This window comes from Myotis davidii, unplaced genomic scaffold (assembly GCF_000327345.1).
Source record: "Myotis davidii unplaced genomic scaffold, ASM32734v1 scaffold97, whole genome shotgun sequence".
In the NCBI taxonomy this organism is placed as follows: domain Eukaryota; kingdom Metazoa; phylum Chordata; class Mammalia; order Chiroptera; family Vespertilionidae; genus Myotis; species Myotis davidii.
Genome location: NW_006289392.1, coordinates 157,095 through 170,667, shown reverse-complemented (window position 1 = coordinate 170,667; position 13,573 = coordinate 157,095). Strand labels below are relative to the sequence as shown.

The window sequence follows — 13,573 nt, the reverse complement described above, 5'->3', positions numbered from 1 at the left end:
TACTATTCTTTATTTCAGTCAGTGTATGCTTAATTTCTAATTGGTCCTTTTTCATATCCTTGAAGGTCTCACTAAATTTCTCAGAGGTTTCTAGAAGATTCTTGAGTAATCTTATAACCCTGGTTTTGAACTCTATATCCAGTAGTTTGCTTTCCTCCATTTCTTTCATATGTGACATGTTTCTTTGTCTCCGCATTTTAGCTGCTTCCCTGTGTTAATAGAGTGGCTTTGTGTGCTAGGTGTCCTATAGGGCCCAGTGGCTCAGCCTCCCCAGTCACCTGAGGTGGGCGTTCTTGGTTGTCTTTTCACTTCTGCATGTGCTTCAAAGTATTCTTTTAATCTAAAATCCCAAGCTGCTGCTTCAGAATTAATGGCAGCTTGAAACACTCATTCTCTTGCTTTGGGTTCTCTGAGATACCTCCATTATATAGTTGCATAGCCTTGGGCTCCAGCAAAGGGAGGGCAGAATGAACTGGAGCTGTGTGAACAGAAGCCAAGGTTGGGGGATCTCTGCTTTTCTACTCTATGACCAGTCAGCCTGAAAAAAGGCTCCCCAGTCTCCTAACTGCTTTTAAAGATTGCTTACCAGCCAGCTAGTGTTCTGTGTACGCATCATGAATTCTTTCTGAAACTCCCCAAAAGAACTCTAAACCATTTTTCAGTCCTATCAAACATATCAGGTTATCTACTGATTCTGACTTTCTCCTTGGTCACACCATTCTTGGAGAACATCTGAAGTAAATATCAGTAATCTTGCTTAGCCTGACAGAAGCTCTTAATAAACAATGGTGATGATCATTGAGATTTTCTTTTTTCTTTTTAAATAGAAATCATGTTGTCGATATCAGTGTTGCAGTCAGTACTCCTGCAGGACTCATCACACCTATTGTATTTAATGCACATATAAAGGGGCTGGAAACCATTGCTAATGATGTTGCTTCTTTAGCAACCAAAGCACGAGAGGGTAAACTACAGCCACATGAATTCCAGGTAAAGTGTTATTTATTTTCCTTATGAATGTCAAGAATTAAGTTATTTTTAAAATCGGCATTCTGTTTTTATTGCATTTTCCACCTTTTTTTCCTGCCTTGTATTCTCACTGACACAAGGTCCTAAAAATGAAGAAAAATTGAGTAACCTTTCAAAGGCTAAAAATAATGTTTTCCACGTAGTGTACAAAAACCACACAACTACTTTTATTGTTATTGTAAAGAGTGTAAATTTTAAGTAAGAGTATTTCATTTGGGCCTCTCCCCCCTCCCCTTTTAGTTTTAATGACATAATTAGCAAAGAGGAATTATATATATGTAAGGTGTGCAGCTTAATGTTTTGACATATACATATATTATGAAATCACCACAGTTAAGTTGATTAATGTCTGTCACTTTATATACTTCTATTTTCTTCTTCTTCTCTTTTTTTAATGGTAGTTCAGAAGGTTTTCTTAAAAGATTACCTTAAGGATTTTTCACAAAATGTCCCTTTTTTTATGTTGACAAGCTATTAACATGATATTTTTTTCCTCTAGGGTGGCACTTTTACGATCTCCAATTTAGGAATGTTTGGAATTAAGAACTTCTCTGCTATTATTAACCCACCTCAGGCATGTATTTTGGCCATTGGTGCTTCAGAAGATAGACTGGTTCCAGCAGATAATGAAAAAGGGTAAGTGCCAAAATGGAGAGGGAGCTATAAGTTCATTTTCATTATGTTATACCTGTTTTTGAGTCTAGTTTTAGACTTAATTGGCATGCCTTATTGGAACTTTAGGTAGAGTCAGACTTAAGTACAGAATAAAATTTCTCAGGGCAGCAACTCTTATTTTACTAAATGCAGTTAATCTTTTTTGAGATGGGAAGCCTTATTTACTCTAAGTAAATAAGTTAGGGGTCACCATGCTTTTTTCTTGAAGAGGCATATAGTAAATAATTTAGGCTTTGTGGGTCATATGGTCTCTGTTGCAAGTACTCTGCCACTGTAGTGTGAAAGCAGCCATAGGTACTGTGTAAATGAATTCCTGTAAACTCCATTTGGTGGGATTTGGCCTGTGGGGTTTTAGTTTGCCTGTCCATGCTCCAGATGGCTGTTTGGTCTGTTTCTTCAAGCTGTTTGGTCTGGAAATATATAGGACATGAACAATAGGTCGAAAATAATGTTACCTGGTTGGCATTTGGGCTGGTTATTGGCTACAATCAGTGATTGCTTCTGGAATATCTAATAATGTTTTTATCTTTTTCTAGATTTGATGTGGCTAGCATGATGTCTGTTACACTCAGTTGTGATCATCGGGTTGTGGATGGAGCAGTTGGAGCCCAGTGGCTTGCTGAGTTTAGAAAGTACCTTGAAAAACCTATCACCATGTTGTTATAATTAACCCAAGAATTTCTACAGACTTTCCCAAGTTACATTGGTTCATTCTTACAAAGATATAAATATGTTATTAAATAGGTGTTTCTTTTTATTTTAAAGCTAACCAGTTATTTTTTAGTCTGTCCAGTTAAGTTATTTGTAATGGTCATTATGTTATCTTTTAAAATGCCAGTTACACCCAAATATTGTGCACATTTAGTAAATACCAGCTTTTAAGCTGTATACTTGTAGGCAGGGGACATGCAGCATAGCACTTTGGTGATAAGTACTTCCACTGGGATATGTAGAGGTAGAATGAGTCGGGTATATTCAAGTAACCTGGATGAAACCATGAGATTTTGAGATTTAATTGCCTCAAATGTTTTCCTTATATTTGAAGAAAAGAGAAATCAGGAAAATTTATTCTCTTGTGGAGAAAAGGTTTGAATCGAAGTGTGATGTTGTAACTTAACCCTAATTAAAATTTTTCTGTTATATGATCTTGGTTTTATCATGGATGGGAAAAGTAGAAAACTTCAAAGAAAATAAGTGAAAATTTAAAAGTCAACATTTTCTTAGATTTCTTCAACCACTGTTCTATCTTTTTTTATGTATCCTAAAAAGGTTGTTCCCCCTTCTTGAGATGAGAGAGAAATATAAACCAGCTGCTTGGCATAAATGAGAATTTGTGTGGGTGTTTAAACAATTTAAATGTATAATGCTGAGCAAAATTCTAGTTACCTCCAAATAAAAGAATATGCTTATAGAATTTTACAGAGAGGTTGTGAACCAGAATTTTTCCTCCAATATCAACTGGAGGTTACTTGCAAATGAACTTAATTACCAGAATTTACTACTCAGATAACTTTGGGAAACTGGAATACGTATACATATATAACATATGATTTCTAGCAAGATATGTGCCAAAGTCCGTATGTATATCAACAAGTTCTGTCTGAAGAGGGAGAGAGATACATTGGTGAACAGTTTAGAATATAAAAGATGATCACCACCAACAAAATGGTCATTTCTAGTTGGAAAAAGGAAAAACTTAAATGTATGTTACAGTGTCCTTTGTTTTTCCACCCCAGTGTTGACTCGTGTAAAATAAAAAAAGCCCTAAAATCCTATTGGAGAGAAAATAATTATTTAGGTTGCATACTACCTTATCAGCCTAAATATTTTTCCCCATTTTGCCTCCTAAGCAGGGACTGGGGTGAGGTTCAGGATAATAAAAATGAATTGGGAACATTATCACAATTCCAGGCTTTCTATTGAATTGATGTGCTTTAATAAATATTTGAAATTGTTTGACTATTTAAAATTAATCTGACTAGTGCTTCCTTGTATGTAGTATGTGGAGCTATCCTCTGAAATTTAGGCCTTTCATTGTTGAATCTATTTCTAAATGTTCATTATTACATGGTGCACAGTGACACTCCATATATTCCATAAATATTTCCCTTGTACAGTTATGAAAACATACAGTAATTGGTAATTATAGCTTGAACTGAAGATTATGCAGAAGGAACAAGCGTCTCATAGGGACCATCATCAGTATGAGCCACATCTGGTTCAAACACATGAAACTTCAGAGATAATTCATTATTTGCTAATGTTTATGGCTCTTTTGTTCCCTTTAAAGAAAAAATTAAAAGTTGCCTTCTAATAAAAATTGTTCTGAATTAAAAATTAATCTGGCCTGTAATCTAAATCTGGATTCAGTCTATTTATCTTACCAAAATTGAAAGAGTAAAAGTTAGAAATAGTGGTTTGGTTCAAATTAGATTGTTTAAAAGTGAAATTGTTTTCAATGTGTCTGATCTAATTTTTGACCTGTAGGTAATTGATTTTCACATTAAGTGGTTAAGTGCAGGGACAGCTAATGTATGTATAAGCTCTTAATACAGATACATTTTGACTTTATAAAATTGATAAAACCAGGACTCCGTTCAGAAGGGTATAATCTAATACTTTAAGCTCAAGGAGTTACTGAAGACCTCATGTTGGGATATGGCACATAGCAAGATGAAAGTGTGGTCTAGCTCTGTTAGATACTTAACTCCAATCCTGAGGTTTGTGTGAATGTAGTTATGGTGTCTCCGGGCATTGTCTACGAGAGGGGTTGACATCATAGGAATGTGTTGCAAGGAATACTCATCACCTGTGCAGAAGCCCTGGAATACATGGTAAATGATCACTACTGATAGTTGATCTAAAACCAAGTTTATAGAAAAATCTAGTTTACAAACAAGGATAATTAACATCCACCTTGAATAATTTCCAGTTTTGAGGAAAAAAGGTCTTGGCAAGATTCAAATTTAACCTCCACAGTTAATTTTAAGTTAATGCTCTTCCTGGGCCAAGTTTTGCTTTTTTACAGGGAGAAGGAGGTGATGTTTTCATGAATATAAAATCCATTGAAGGCCTGACCAGTGTGATTAAGTGATTAAGCATCGACCCATGAACCAGGAGGTCACGGTTTGATTCCTGGTCAGGACATATGCCCAGGTTTTGGGCTCGATCCCCACCTAGTAGGAGATGTGCAGGAGGCAGCCGATTGATGACTGATTCTCATCATTGATGTTTCTAACTCTCCCTCTCCCTTCCTCTCTGAAATCAATAAAAACATTTCTAAAAAATGGAAAAGAAAAACCCCTTGAAATAATGTGTGAAAATATTTTGGGATAACTAGGACATTAACATTTAAACATTAAGTGTGTTCGATCTTTAACTTTTTGTTTTATTGCTTAAAATATTACGAAGAGTAGTACATATGTCTCCTTTTTTTTTCCCCCTTGACCTTCCCCCGGCCTCCCCTACCCCCCAGTGTCTTGTGTCCATTGGTTATGCTTATCTGCATGCATACAAGTCCTTCAGTTGGTCGCTAACCCCCCACACCCCCAACCCTCCCTGGCCTTCCTGCTGTAGTTTGACAGTCTGTACAATGCTGCTTTGCCTCTGTATTTTTGTCCATCAGTTTATAATGGTCGTTATTATCCATAAATGAGTGAGATCATGTGGTATTTTTCTCTCATTGACTGGCTTATTTCACTTAGCATAATGCTCTCCAGTTCCATCCATGCTGTTGGCAAATAGTAAGAATTCCTTCTTTTTTAAGTGTGTTAGATCTTGATATGCATTTTGTTAGCGAGTACACAAATACATAGTTGCTGACATAAGTATGTGCCGAGAGTACGAGAATAGAGATTCAACTAGTTCTATGTGGTTATGGGATTTTAGGACATCATACAAATCTAGAACATTTTCAGATGACAAATTATCATATTGCTAGAAGGATTCAAATCCAGGTTAGGTTTAAGAAAATTATGTTTTGCCCTAACTGGTTGCTTCAGTGGCTAGAGCGTTGGCCTGCGGACTGAAGGGTCTGGGGTTTGATTCCAATCAAGGGCACATTGCCTGGCTTGCTGTGAGCTGGAGCCCCTGGTAAGGGGGCATGCCGGAGGTGGCCGAGCAATGATTCTCATCATTGATGTTTCTATCTCTCTCTCTCCCTTTCTGAAATCAATAAAAATATATTAAAAAAAGAATTATGTTTTTAAATGTAACATCTATTATTTATAGTACAACTATAATAGTTTCTAAAGTTAAAAAGTTTTAAAATTAATAATTTATTTAAAGACTTTATATTGAGTCCTGGCTAGTTTGGCTCAGTGGATAGAGCATCAGCCTGCGGTCTGAAGGGTGCCCATTTGATTCCGGTCAAGGGCGTGTACCACAGTTGCAGACTTTATTCCTGGGGCCATGTGGGGAAGGCAGCCAATCTATGTGACATTGATGTTTGTCTCCCCCTCTCTTCCATTCTCTCAAAATCAGTGGAAAAAATTCCTGGGGTGAGGACTTGCAACAACAAAAAAAGACTATGTTGAACTAGAAACTAATCACAAGGAAGTTGTATCTAGGAAAGTTAATTGAGGGATGTTTATAGTTTGATGTGAGCATTGCTTTGGATATAAATTGGAAAGTTGATACATTTGTATTGAACAACTATCTTACAACTTAGATGAATGGGAGTTGAAAAGTATATCACCTCTGTATTTTTAAAAATTAATTTCTTAGGCCTGGCTGGTATTGCTCAGTGGTTGAGTATCAGCCCATGAACTAGGAGGTCAGTTTCGATTCCTGGTCAGGTCACATTCCCAGGTTTCTGGGCTCGATCCCCAGTAGGGGGCATGCAGGAGGTAGCTGAACAATGATTCTCACTGACTATATCCCTCTTGATAATAAAAAACACGCACAGTCTGGGTTTTGTTTCTGACGCAGAAATTTACTAGAGACAATTTTTTTTTCAACCAGTAAACAATTCTCACATGTTACTTGGAAACAAAATTTTCCCAAATGGTGTTAAGATATCTTCAAAAAAAGTAGATCATGGCAATACTATTTTTAGTAATTGTTGCTTGATGCCAAGTTTTCTTGAGAAGGAGAAACTGAGGTGTGTTTTTTTTTTTTTTTAAACAGTTGAGAAAACCTCATTCCATTAAAAGGAACTCTTAGAAAACGGGAAACTAGTGTTTAAGATTCACCCATAATGAAGGTCCTATAGTTCACATCACTTTAGCACTGAAAACCCAAAACAAATAATGCTCTTGACTTACACCAATGGCATTGTGATGATCAATGTAGCTTTCTCTTTGATAAATTTTGCTGTAGTCATTTCAGTATCCACAGATTCTGGAAGATTCAGATGCAATCTGTACTTCTCAGAGACCTCAATCAATAAATCATTCTAAGAATAATAAACCAAGAGAGATGTTAAAAGATAAAAATAGGAAAGCATTTCCTGGTTAAAATGAGTGTTGTTGGATTTCTGTTCTCCATTATTCCTCCATAAGAAGAGGATCCCAACTTATTGCCATTAACTTGCAGTGGGCAATAACGTTACTGTTGTAAATCCCTGAGCTTTTGAGATTTGTTATTGCTGTCGAATACATCAAAAGTTAACTGAGCAGTACCAGAAGATGGGTGTTTTCATCCCAAATTACATGAATTTACTTTGGGGCAGACAGCAAACAGCAAGGAAACACTGGAGACTGGAAAGATGGTTGACCCATGTTTTATAGTGGTAAAGCCCTTAGTAAAACTATCACAGTAATTTGGAAGACAAATTACCTAGTAAATTTGTGACTTTAGGTAAAGAAGTGGTAAAATAAAATTTTGGTGGCATGCATTGGTTTTATGGGCTACGTTTAACAAGGTATGACAAAAAGGGATGAACTTAAGACTAGAATTCACCAGTTTGCAGAGTTGAAAGGGAATATATAGAGCCAAGAAGTTCTAAGACTTGACAGAAATGCAAATTTCAACCAGTAAAGGATAAAATTGAGATTATTATTATTTTACCAATGAAGGGTGATTAAGATGCCTAGAGGCAAAGACTAAATCACAAATCTTTATACTTTTGTTAAAATTTCTACCTGGGTTAAGGTGGATCTCAATAAATCCTTACATTTGACTCAAATGACAGCTATTAAGTAAAAAAGGACAAGCCATTGGAAAATGGACATGTCTAAAAAAGACTTGTTGGGTATAGCACTGAGTGGAATTAAATATTACCAACCTGGACTAAAATTAATTAAAAATAATCTTTGGACCCCAAACATTCTCTGGGTATGAAGCAGGCTGAGTAAATTGCTCAGCATCTAAGGACGGCATATTCTACATTGTCCATTCTACATGAACCTCCCAAATAATGGAACTGAAGGTAATGGAAAACAATGGGGCTAAGCCAGTGGTTGGCAAACTCAGTCAGCAGGGCCAAATATCAACAGTACAAAGGTTGAAATTTCTTTTGAGAGCCAAATTTTTTAAACGTAAATTATATAGGTAGGTACATTGTTATTAACATAATTAGGGTACTCCTAAGGCTTAGGAAGAGCCACACTGAAGGGGCCAAAGAGCCGCATGTGGGTCGTGAGCCGCAGTTTGCCGACAACGGGGCTAGGCAATATAGGTATCTGTAATGGCCCTAAAGCGAGAACATCCTCTACATGCTGGAAAAGAGACCCTCAAAATACCTGTCTACCAGGATGTCAGCATTGCTGTGTACCAGTAACTGCTGTGGCCTCATATTTTTACCATTTCTGAATTGAGTCTGTTATAGTGGCTATCTTCTCCCCATTTAACTTTGTATGGGATTATGGGAACAGATAACTTGTGCTTGCAATTCATAGGTCTGGTTCAAGAGGTGCAAAATGCAGACTATGATGGCAAAATCCTGTACTTTGGAGTCTGATACTAAAATTGGAGGTGTCTTTCTTGGGGAAAGATACACATATTTGTGAGGAAGTGGGTGGACTGTGGTAGACTATAGGATTGTTGCCAATTATTTGAACTCTGAAAGAGGATTATATGGATATCCCTGTGACAACTCATGAGAATAGTCTTCCTGCCCTATCAATGTAGGACTTGGCCTAGTGACTTACTTTAGCCAATAGGATGTGAATAAAAGTGATAGATACCATGTCTGAGAGGAAGTTTTAGGATCCATTGCATGGTTTGGCCATTTCTATTTTCCTCTGCCAGGAGAATGAAATAAGTCAGATAGGAATTGCTTCTTCATCTGCATCTTAAAATGTGTAAGATCTATTAAGCAGAGCCCTAGCCAGTTTCGCTCAGTGGACAGAGCATTAGCCCTCAGACTGAACGACCCCAGGTTTGATTCTGATGAAGGGCACCTACTGCTGTTGCAGGCTCCATCCCAGCTCTGGTCAGGGCGCATGCGGAGGCAACCAATCCATGTGTCTCTCTTACATCAATGTTTCTCCCTGTCTCTCCCCTCCTTTTCACTCTCTCTAAAAAAATCAATGGAAAAATATCCTTGGGTGAGGATTAACAACAACAACAAAAGGTTGTTGAGCAGAGCCGGCCTACCTGACATGTAACCTGAGCAAATTACTGTAAATTACTGAGATTGTGGAGTTAGTTACTACAGCATAACATAGTGACTTGACTGATAAAAATTTACAATAGTATCTATTCAACTTACCTCAGAAACACTAAGGTCACAGAGAGATACGGAATTAATACCAGGTAATTCAACTTTCAATTCAATTTTCAGTGGTTTCTCATTCTGATCTGCCACAATTTTTAATTCATAGGCTGGTCTCTTCATCTCCACCTGGATCTCTGTACTGGAAATCTCTTCTATCAGGCACCCCTTTTTGCTTGAAACTTGGTCTTTTGGTAGTAAAAGTTGAGGGAAGTGATCTGAATCGCTCAGCGTACTGCTTCTTATCTGCTCAAGGGCTAGTTCTTTATGGAACAAAAGGGGGGGATAAAATCACAAAATTAATCAACAGAAACAACTATCAGTACTATTAGGCTACTAGCTGCAATATATGTAGTGCTAGGCAAGATGGCAGATAAATCTGCAGCTAATTGATTTTGGGAATCTTAAAAGAACCTTAAACCAAAAGGTTTAAAAGTTTGCAGGATTTAAAAATCTTTGACATGCTAATATTTCTAATGTCTAATCTTTATCTTTTTCTATTTTAAGTTATTCATCTTTTAAAATTGAGATTTCCAGTTTGCAAAATGCACACAGGATACAAAAATTTTAAATCAGTATAATTTTCCATTTACATTCATTAATACCTTTTCTCATTTTCTCTTTTAAATCTGTGGGGCCAGTTTGGATTCCCATCAGGTTTTGTTTCATCCTTTGAATGCTTCCTTTTATTTTAAATTTGGTAATATGGTAAACGTGTGAGAGAGTGACCTGGAGTTGTTCCTCAATGCATTTCATGGCCATCTGTATTAACTGATCTTTTTTCACTTGGTCCTTTTCTGCTGCCTGGAGAACATCAGGATTGTAGGCAACATCGATGACCGTGTAAACATCTGTGTGTGTAAAAAAGAAAAGAAAAAAAGATAAACATTTGTGCGTGAGATTCAGAGGATGTGAAATGAAGACAACCTGTTTCACTAATGATATTGTCAGGTAATATATTAAGCCATAATCCTGATAAACCTAGAAAGTATAAATTCTATTCCTATATTTTTCAGAAGCAATCATAAAGATGCTAATGTACACAATTTCAAGGAGGGCATTTCTTGGCATTTTATATGGGTTAAAAACAGTTTATATTATTAGGCAAACAGTAATAAAAACTTTTTAAATGAGTAGCTTTGTTTTTTTCTAAATATATTTTTATTGATTTCAAAGAGGAAGGAAGTGGGAGAGACAGATATAAACATCAGTGATGAGAGAGAATCATTGATCAGCTGCCTCCTTCACGCCCGACACTGGGGATTGAGCCTGCAACCCATGTGCCCTGACCGGGAATGGAACCGTGACCTCCTGGTTCATAGGTCAATGCTCAACCACTGAGCTATGCTGGCCGGGCAACAGTATTCATTTTATATAAAGGTATATGTATTAGTCATTAGCTACATTATAACCAAATGAAATATTTTACATGTATTGTCTTTTACCAAGTAAAATCTGGTTCATGCTATTCCCAATAAAATTTTTTAAATGTGTTTTCTGTCCCATAATTCTATGTACCTGATGTTTCAGACATATCTTCTGGTCTGCCAACACTCAGAGGTACTGGATGAGTGATTGATTGGGGAGCTGGAATCCTTTTCCATTGACATAGGTTGATAAAAAGTGTTTTTTCTTTAGGTTTCTAGAAATCAAATAATTTTGCATATCAAATATATTTCAAAATAATTTCCTAAAAACAACACCTCACAGAATTTGAAGAGTGAGATTTTTAGGCTCCAAGTAAGTTATTACTTGTATTAAAACTGTGTTTGAGAAATTACACTGTTACCTGATTTTCCCAAAGCTCTTCATCAAGAATCCAGTTGCTACTCCCAGAGGAACTGGGAGGAGGTAGGGGGAATTGATCTAAGCAGCTGTTCCATTTTTTTTTTACCGTCTTTCACCACTTCTCCCCCCCTAAGTTCTCTTTATTTGAAAAATCTCCAATTCTATGATTCTGTATTAAATCATTACTTTTATTTTCATTCTAGCCAAAAAATGGCTCATTTTGAGATCTCCAAAATATAAAAAATATGAACTTCCCATTTTTACTCCTTCAATGCAATCTTCTGCACTACATTTCACTTTCCATTTAGAGTGGCAGTTTCCCTCAGTGTTAAAGTAACAATAGCTAAAGGCAAGCTATTCTCTGGTTATTGCAGGATCATTTCACTCAGGACCTCCCATCCAAGGGCACCAACTCTACATACCAGGATTCTTGTTTGTAGACAGAGCTGTGGTTCTGGGGCAGCACAAAGCTGTTTGCCCTCTTTCAGCTGCTGTTGAATGAAGTTCTTGTAGCTCTCAGGGTTACTTTCAGCCAGATCATCTAGTAGGTTCCAGAACTGAGTAACTTGGGTAAGCAGACCGTTTGAAGATGACTCCATGATTGAGGTGAATAGGCCTCTTAAGTCTGAGGAAAGACATGATGTAAGTAAAAATAATCTGTGTAGCTGTTGATTCCTTTCTTTTGGGAGTGGAGGAGCAGGTCAGGAATTGTTTTGGTGGAGTTAGTTGTTATGCTTAACTGTTCCTAAAACACCGTGGATCAGCACCACTTTATCTTTTCCTTCTTCTTGAATTATCTAGTATCACTTTTTAGAATTTATCTCAAGCTGTCCTCTCAGATCATAAGGCCTTACCTCCCCTAGACCCTTACAAGCCCTAAGGGGCCAGAGTACTCATTGAAGTCTGTGCGTCTAGGTAGTTTCCTTTTTCCAGCACCTGGGTTTTGGCTGACTGGTGCTGGAACCCGTCTGGAAATTGCCAGACTTCCTCAATCCTCAGCATAGCTTAGTAGTTAAAAACATGGACTTGCCCTGGCTGGTGTGCCTCAGTTGGTTGAGTGGTGTCCCAGGCACCAAAAGGTTGCAGGACCCTAGCTGGGTTGCTCAGTGGATAGAGCCTCGGCCTGTGGACTCAAGGGTCTCAGGTTCGGTTCCAGTCAAAGGGCACATGCCCGGGTTGCTGGCTTGATCCCCAGTAGGGGGCGTGCAGGTGGCAGCCCATCGATGATTCTCATAATTGATGTTTCTCTCTCTCCTCCCGTCCTCTCTGAAATCAATAAAAATATATTTTAAAAAAACCAAAAGGCTGTCGTTTCGATTCTCCGTCAGTACACAGGCAGGAGGCGGCTGATAAATATTTCTCTCTCACGTCGATGGTTCTCTCCCTCCCTCCTCCTTCCTGTCTCTGAAATCAATAAAAACATTAAAAAAAAAAAAAAAGGCATGGACTCTGCCTAGATTCCAATCTTAGCTCTCTCACTTACTGGCTGTGTGACCATGAGCAATTAATGTATGTCTGTGCCTCAGTTTATTCTCCTCAAGATGAAGACGATAGCACCAATCTCCTGGGGTTACGGTGAGGATTAAGGAAGCTGATGTAGAGAGGCTGGAACACTCGGTCAGCGCTATGTGACAGTAATATCCTCTCTGTCTTCAGACAAGTTCCCTCGCACCTTCCTCCCCAACTGGAAGGAGTCCCAGAGCACCCACCGAGTGAGGAGGAGGAGGTTTGGGTTCTTCGAACACTACATTAGGGTGAGACTAAAGGGAAACTTAACTAATGGGCAACCATTCCAGAGGTCTGCGAACCCACCTCTCCGTTTCCTGACAAACCGCGACTCCTGTTACCAGGGTAACCAGACTGGGTAGCACCTAATTGAGTCCGGAGAGCTCCCAGTATAAGGTCCTTCCACTTCCAGTTCCGGAGTCTCCCCGTTCCGCCGCGGGCCTCGCTTCCCAAGGGAGCCCGACCCCCTTTCCCAGGAAGGCGCCCGCCGCCCTTCGGCACCGGTCGACCTCTGGAGAGGCCTGGAAACCCTCCCTGTGGACGTCTCCGAGCTCCTGTGGGTGGGAAGGATTTCCAGGGAGCACTACTTCCGGCCTGAACGGGAAGCTCGTTCCCTTTTCTCCCAGTCCTCTTCCTTCCCCCACCCCCGCCACGCGAGGCCGCGGTGCACGGTATGGGTGTGTTTGTGTGTGTTTGTGTGGGGAGGGCGTGTGGAGGGAAGGTTACCGGGAGTTTCTTGGCCGCTGGGGAGCGGGGGTCCCGGTGACAAAGATGGGGGTGTTTTCTCTGTCTTCCCCTTGGAAGCCTCAGCTCCCCCTTGAGGCACTTTAGATACTTCTTGGGGCCCAGCCCACAGCGTCCCCCTCGGGAGCGAGACGCCGTCCCCGGGCCCACTCCCGAGGAGCGTGAGCGGGGAAT

General features: G+C 38.9%; 3 protein-coding genes across 5 annotated transcripts in view; 2 read left to right on the top strand and 1 right to left on the bottom strand.

Moving 5' to 3' along the window:
- DLAT (dihydrolipoamide S-acetyltransferase) overlaps nucleotides 1–3,673 on the top strand; it is a 22,815-nt gene extending 19,142 nt beyond the window's left edge. Inside the window, exons 8-10 of the mRNA XM_015562473.1 lie at nucleotides 828–990; nucleotides 1,529–1,665; nucleotides 2,241–3,673. Of these exons, the coding sequence (XP_015417959.1) occupies nucleotides 828–990; nucleotides 1,529–1,665; nucleotides 2,241–2,370 (430 nt within the window). The 3' untranslated portion in view covers nucleotides 2,371–3,673. The remainder of the gene's footprint in view (nucleotides 1–827; nucleotides 991–1,528; nucleotides 1,666–2,240) is intronic.
- A 3,223-nt stretch (nucleotides 3,674–6,896) lies between these two features.
- On the bottom strand, nucleotides 6,897–13,116 carry PIH1D2 (PIH1 domain containing 2). The gene is made up of 6 exons (XM_006761511.1): nucleotides 12,962–13,116; nucleotides 11,572–11,774; nucleotides 10,880–11,003; nucleotides 9,967–10,212; nucleotides 9,359–9,624; nucleotides 6,897–7,099 (listed from the first exon to the last, which is right to left on the bottom strand). Exons 2-6 carry the CDS (start codon nucleotides 11,746–11,748, stop codon nucleotides 6,965–6,967), a joined length of 948 nt encoding a protein of 315 aa, XP_006761574.1. The 5' UTR covers nucleotides 11,749–11,774; nucleotides 12,962–13,116; the 3' UTR covers nucleotides 6,897–6,964.
- Nucleotides 13,117–13,250: 134 nt separating this feature from the next.
- LOC102762627 (chromosome unknown open reading frame, human C11orf57) overlaps nucleotides 13,251–13,573 on the top strand; it is a 12,350-nt gene continuing 12,027 nt past the window's right edge. For 2 of the 3 annotated variants that reach the window (XM_006761513.2, XM_006761512.2), the window contains exon 1: nucleotides 13,255–13,326. The gene's annotated coding sequence lies outside the window, so the exon portion shown is untranslated. Of the gene's footprint in view, nucleotides 13,327–13,573 lie in introns of all 3 variants that reach the window. The other variant, XM_006761515.2, reaches the window with a different exon arrangement.

Coding starts and splice junctions, on each gene's coding strand:
- PIH1D2 (XM_006761511.1), bottom strand. CDS start 11,748: ATGGAGTCATCTTCAAACGGTCTGCTTACCCAAGTTACTCAGTTCTGG. Junction 9,625..9,966: donor AAAAGAGAAAATGAGAAAAG/GTATTAATGAAT, acceptor TGTTCCATAAAG/AACTAGCCCTTGAGCAGATA. Junction 7,100..9,358: donor GTGACCTTAGTGTTTCTGAG/GTAAGTTGAATA, acceptor TATTATTCTTAG/AATGATTTATTGATTGAGGT.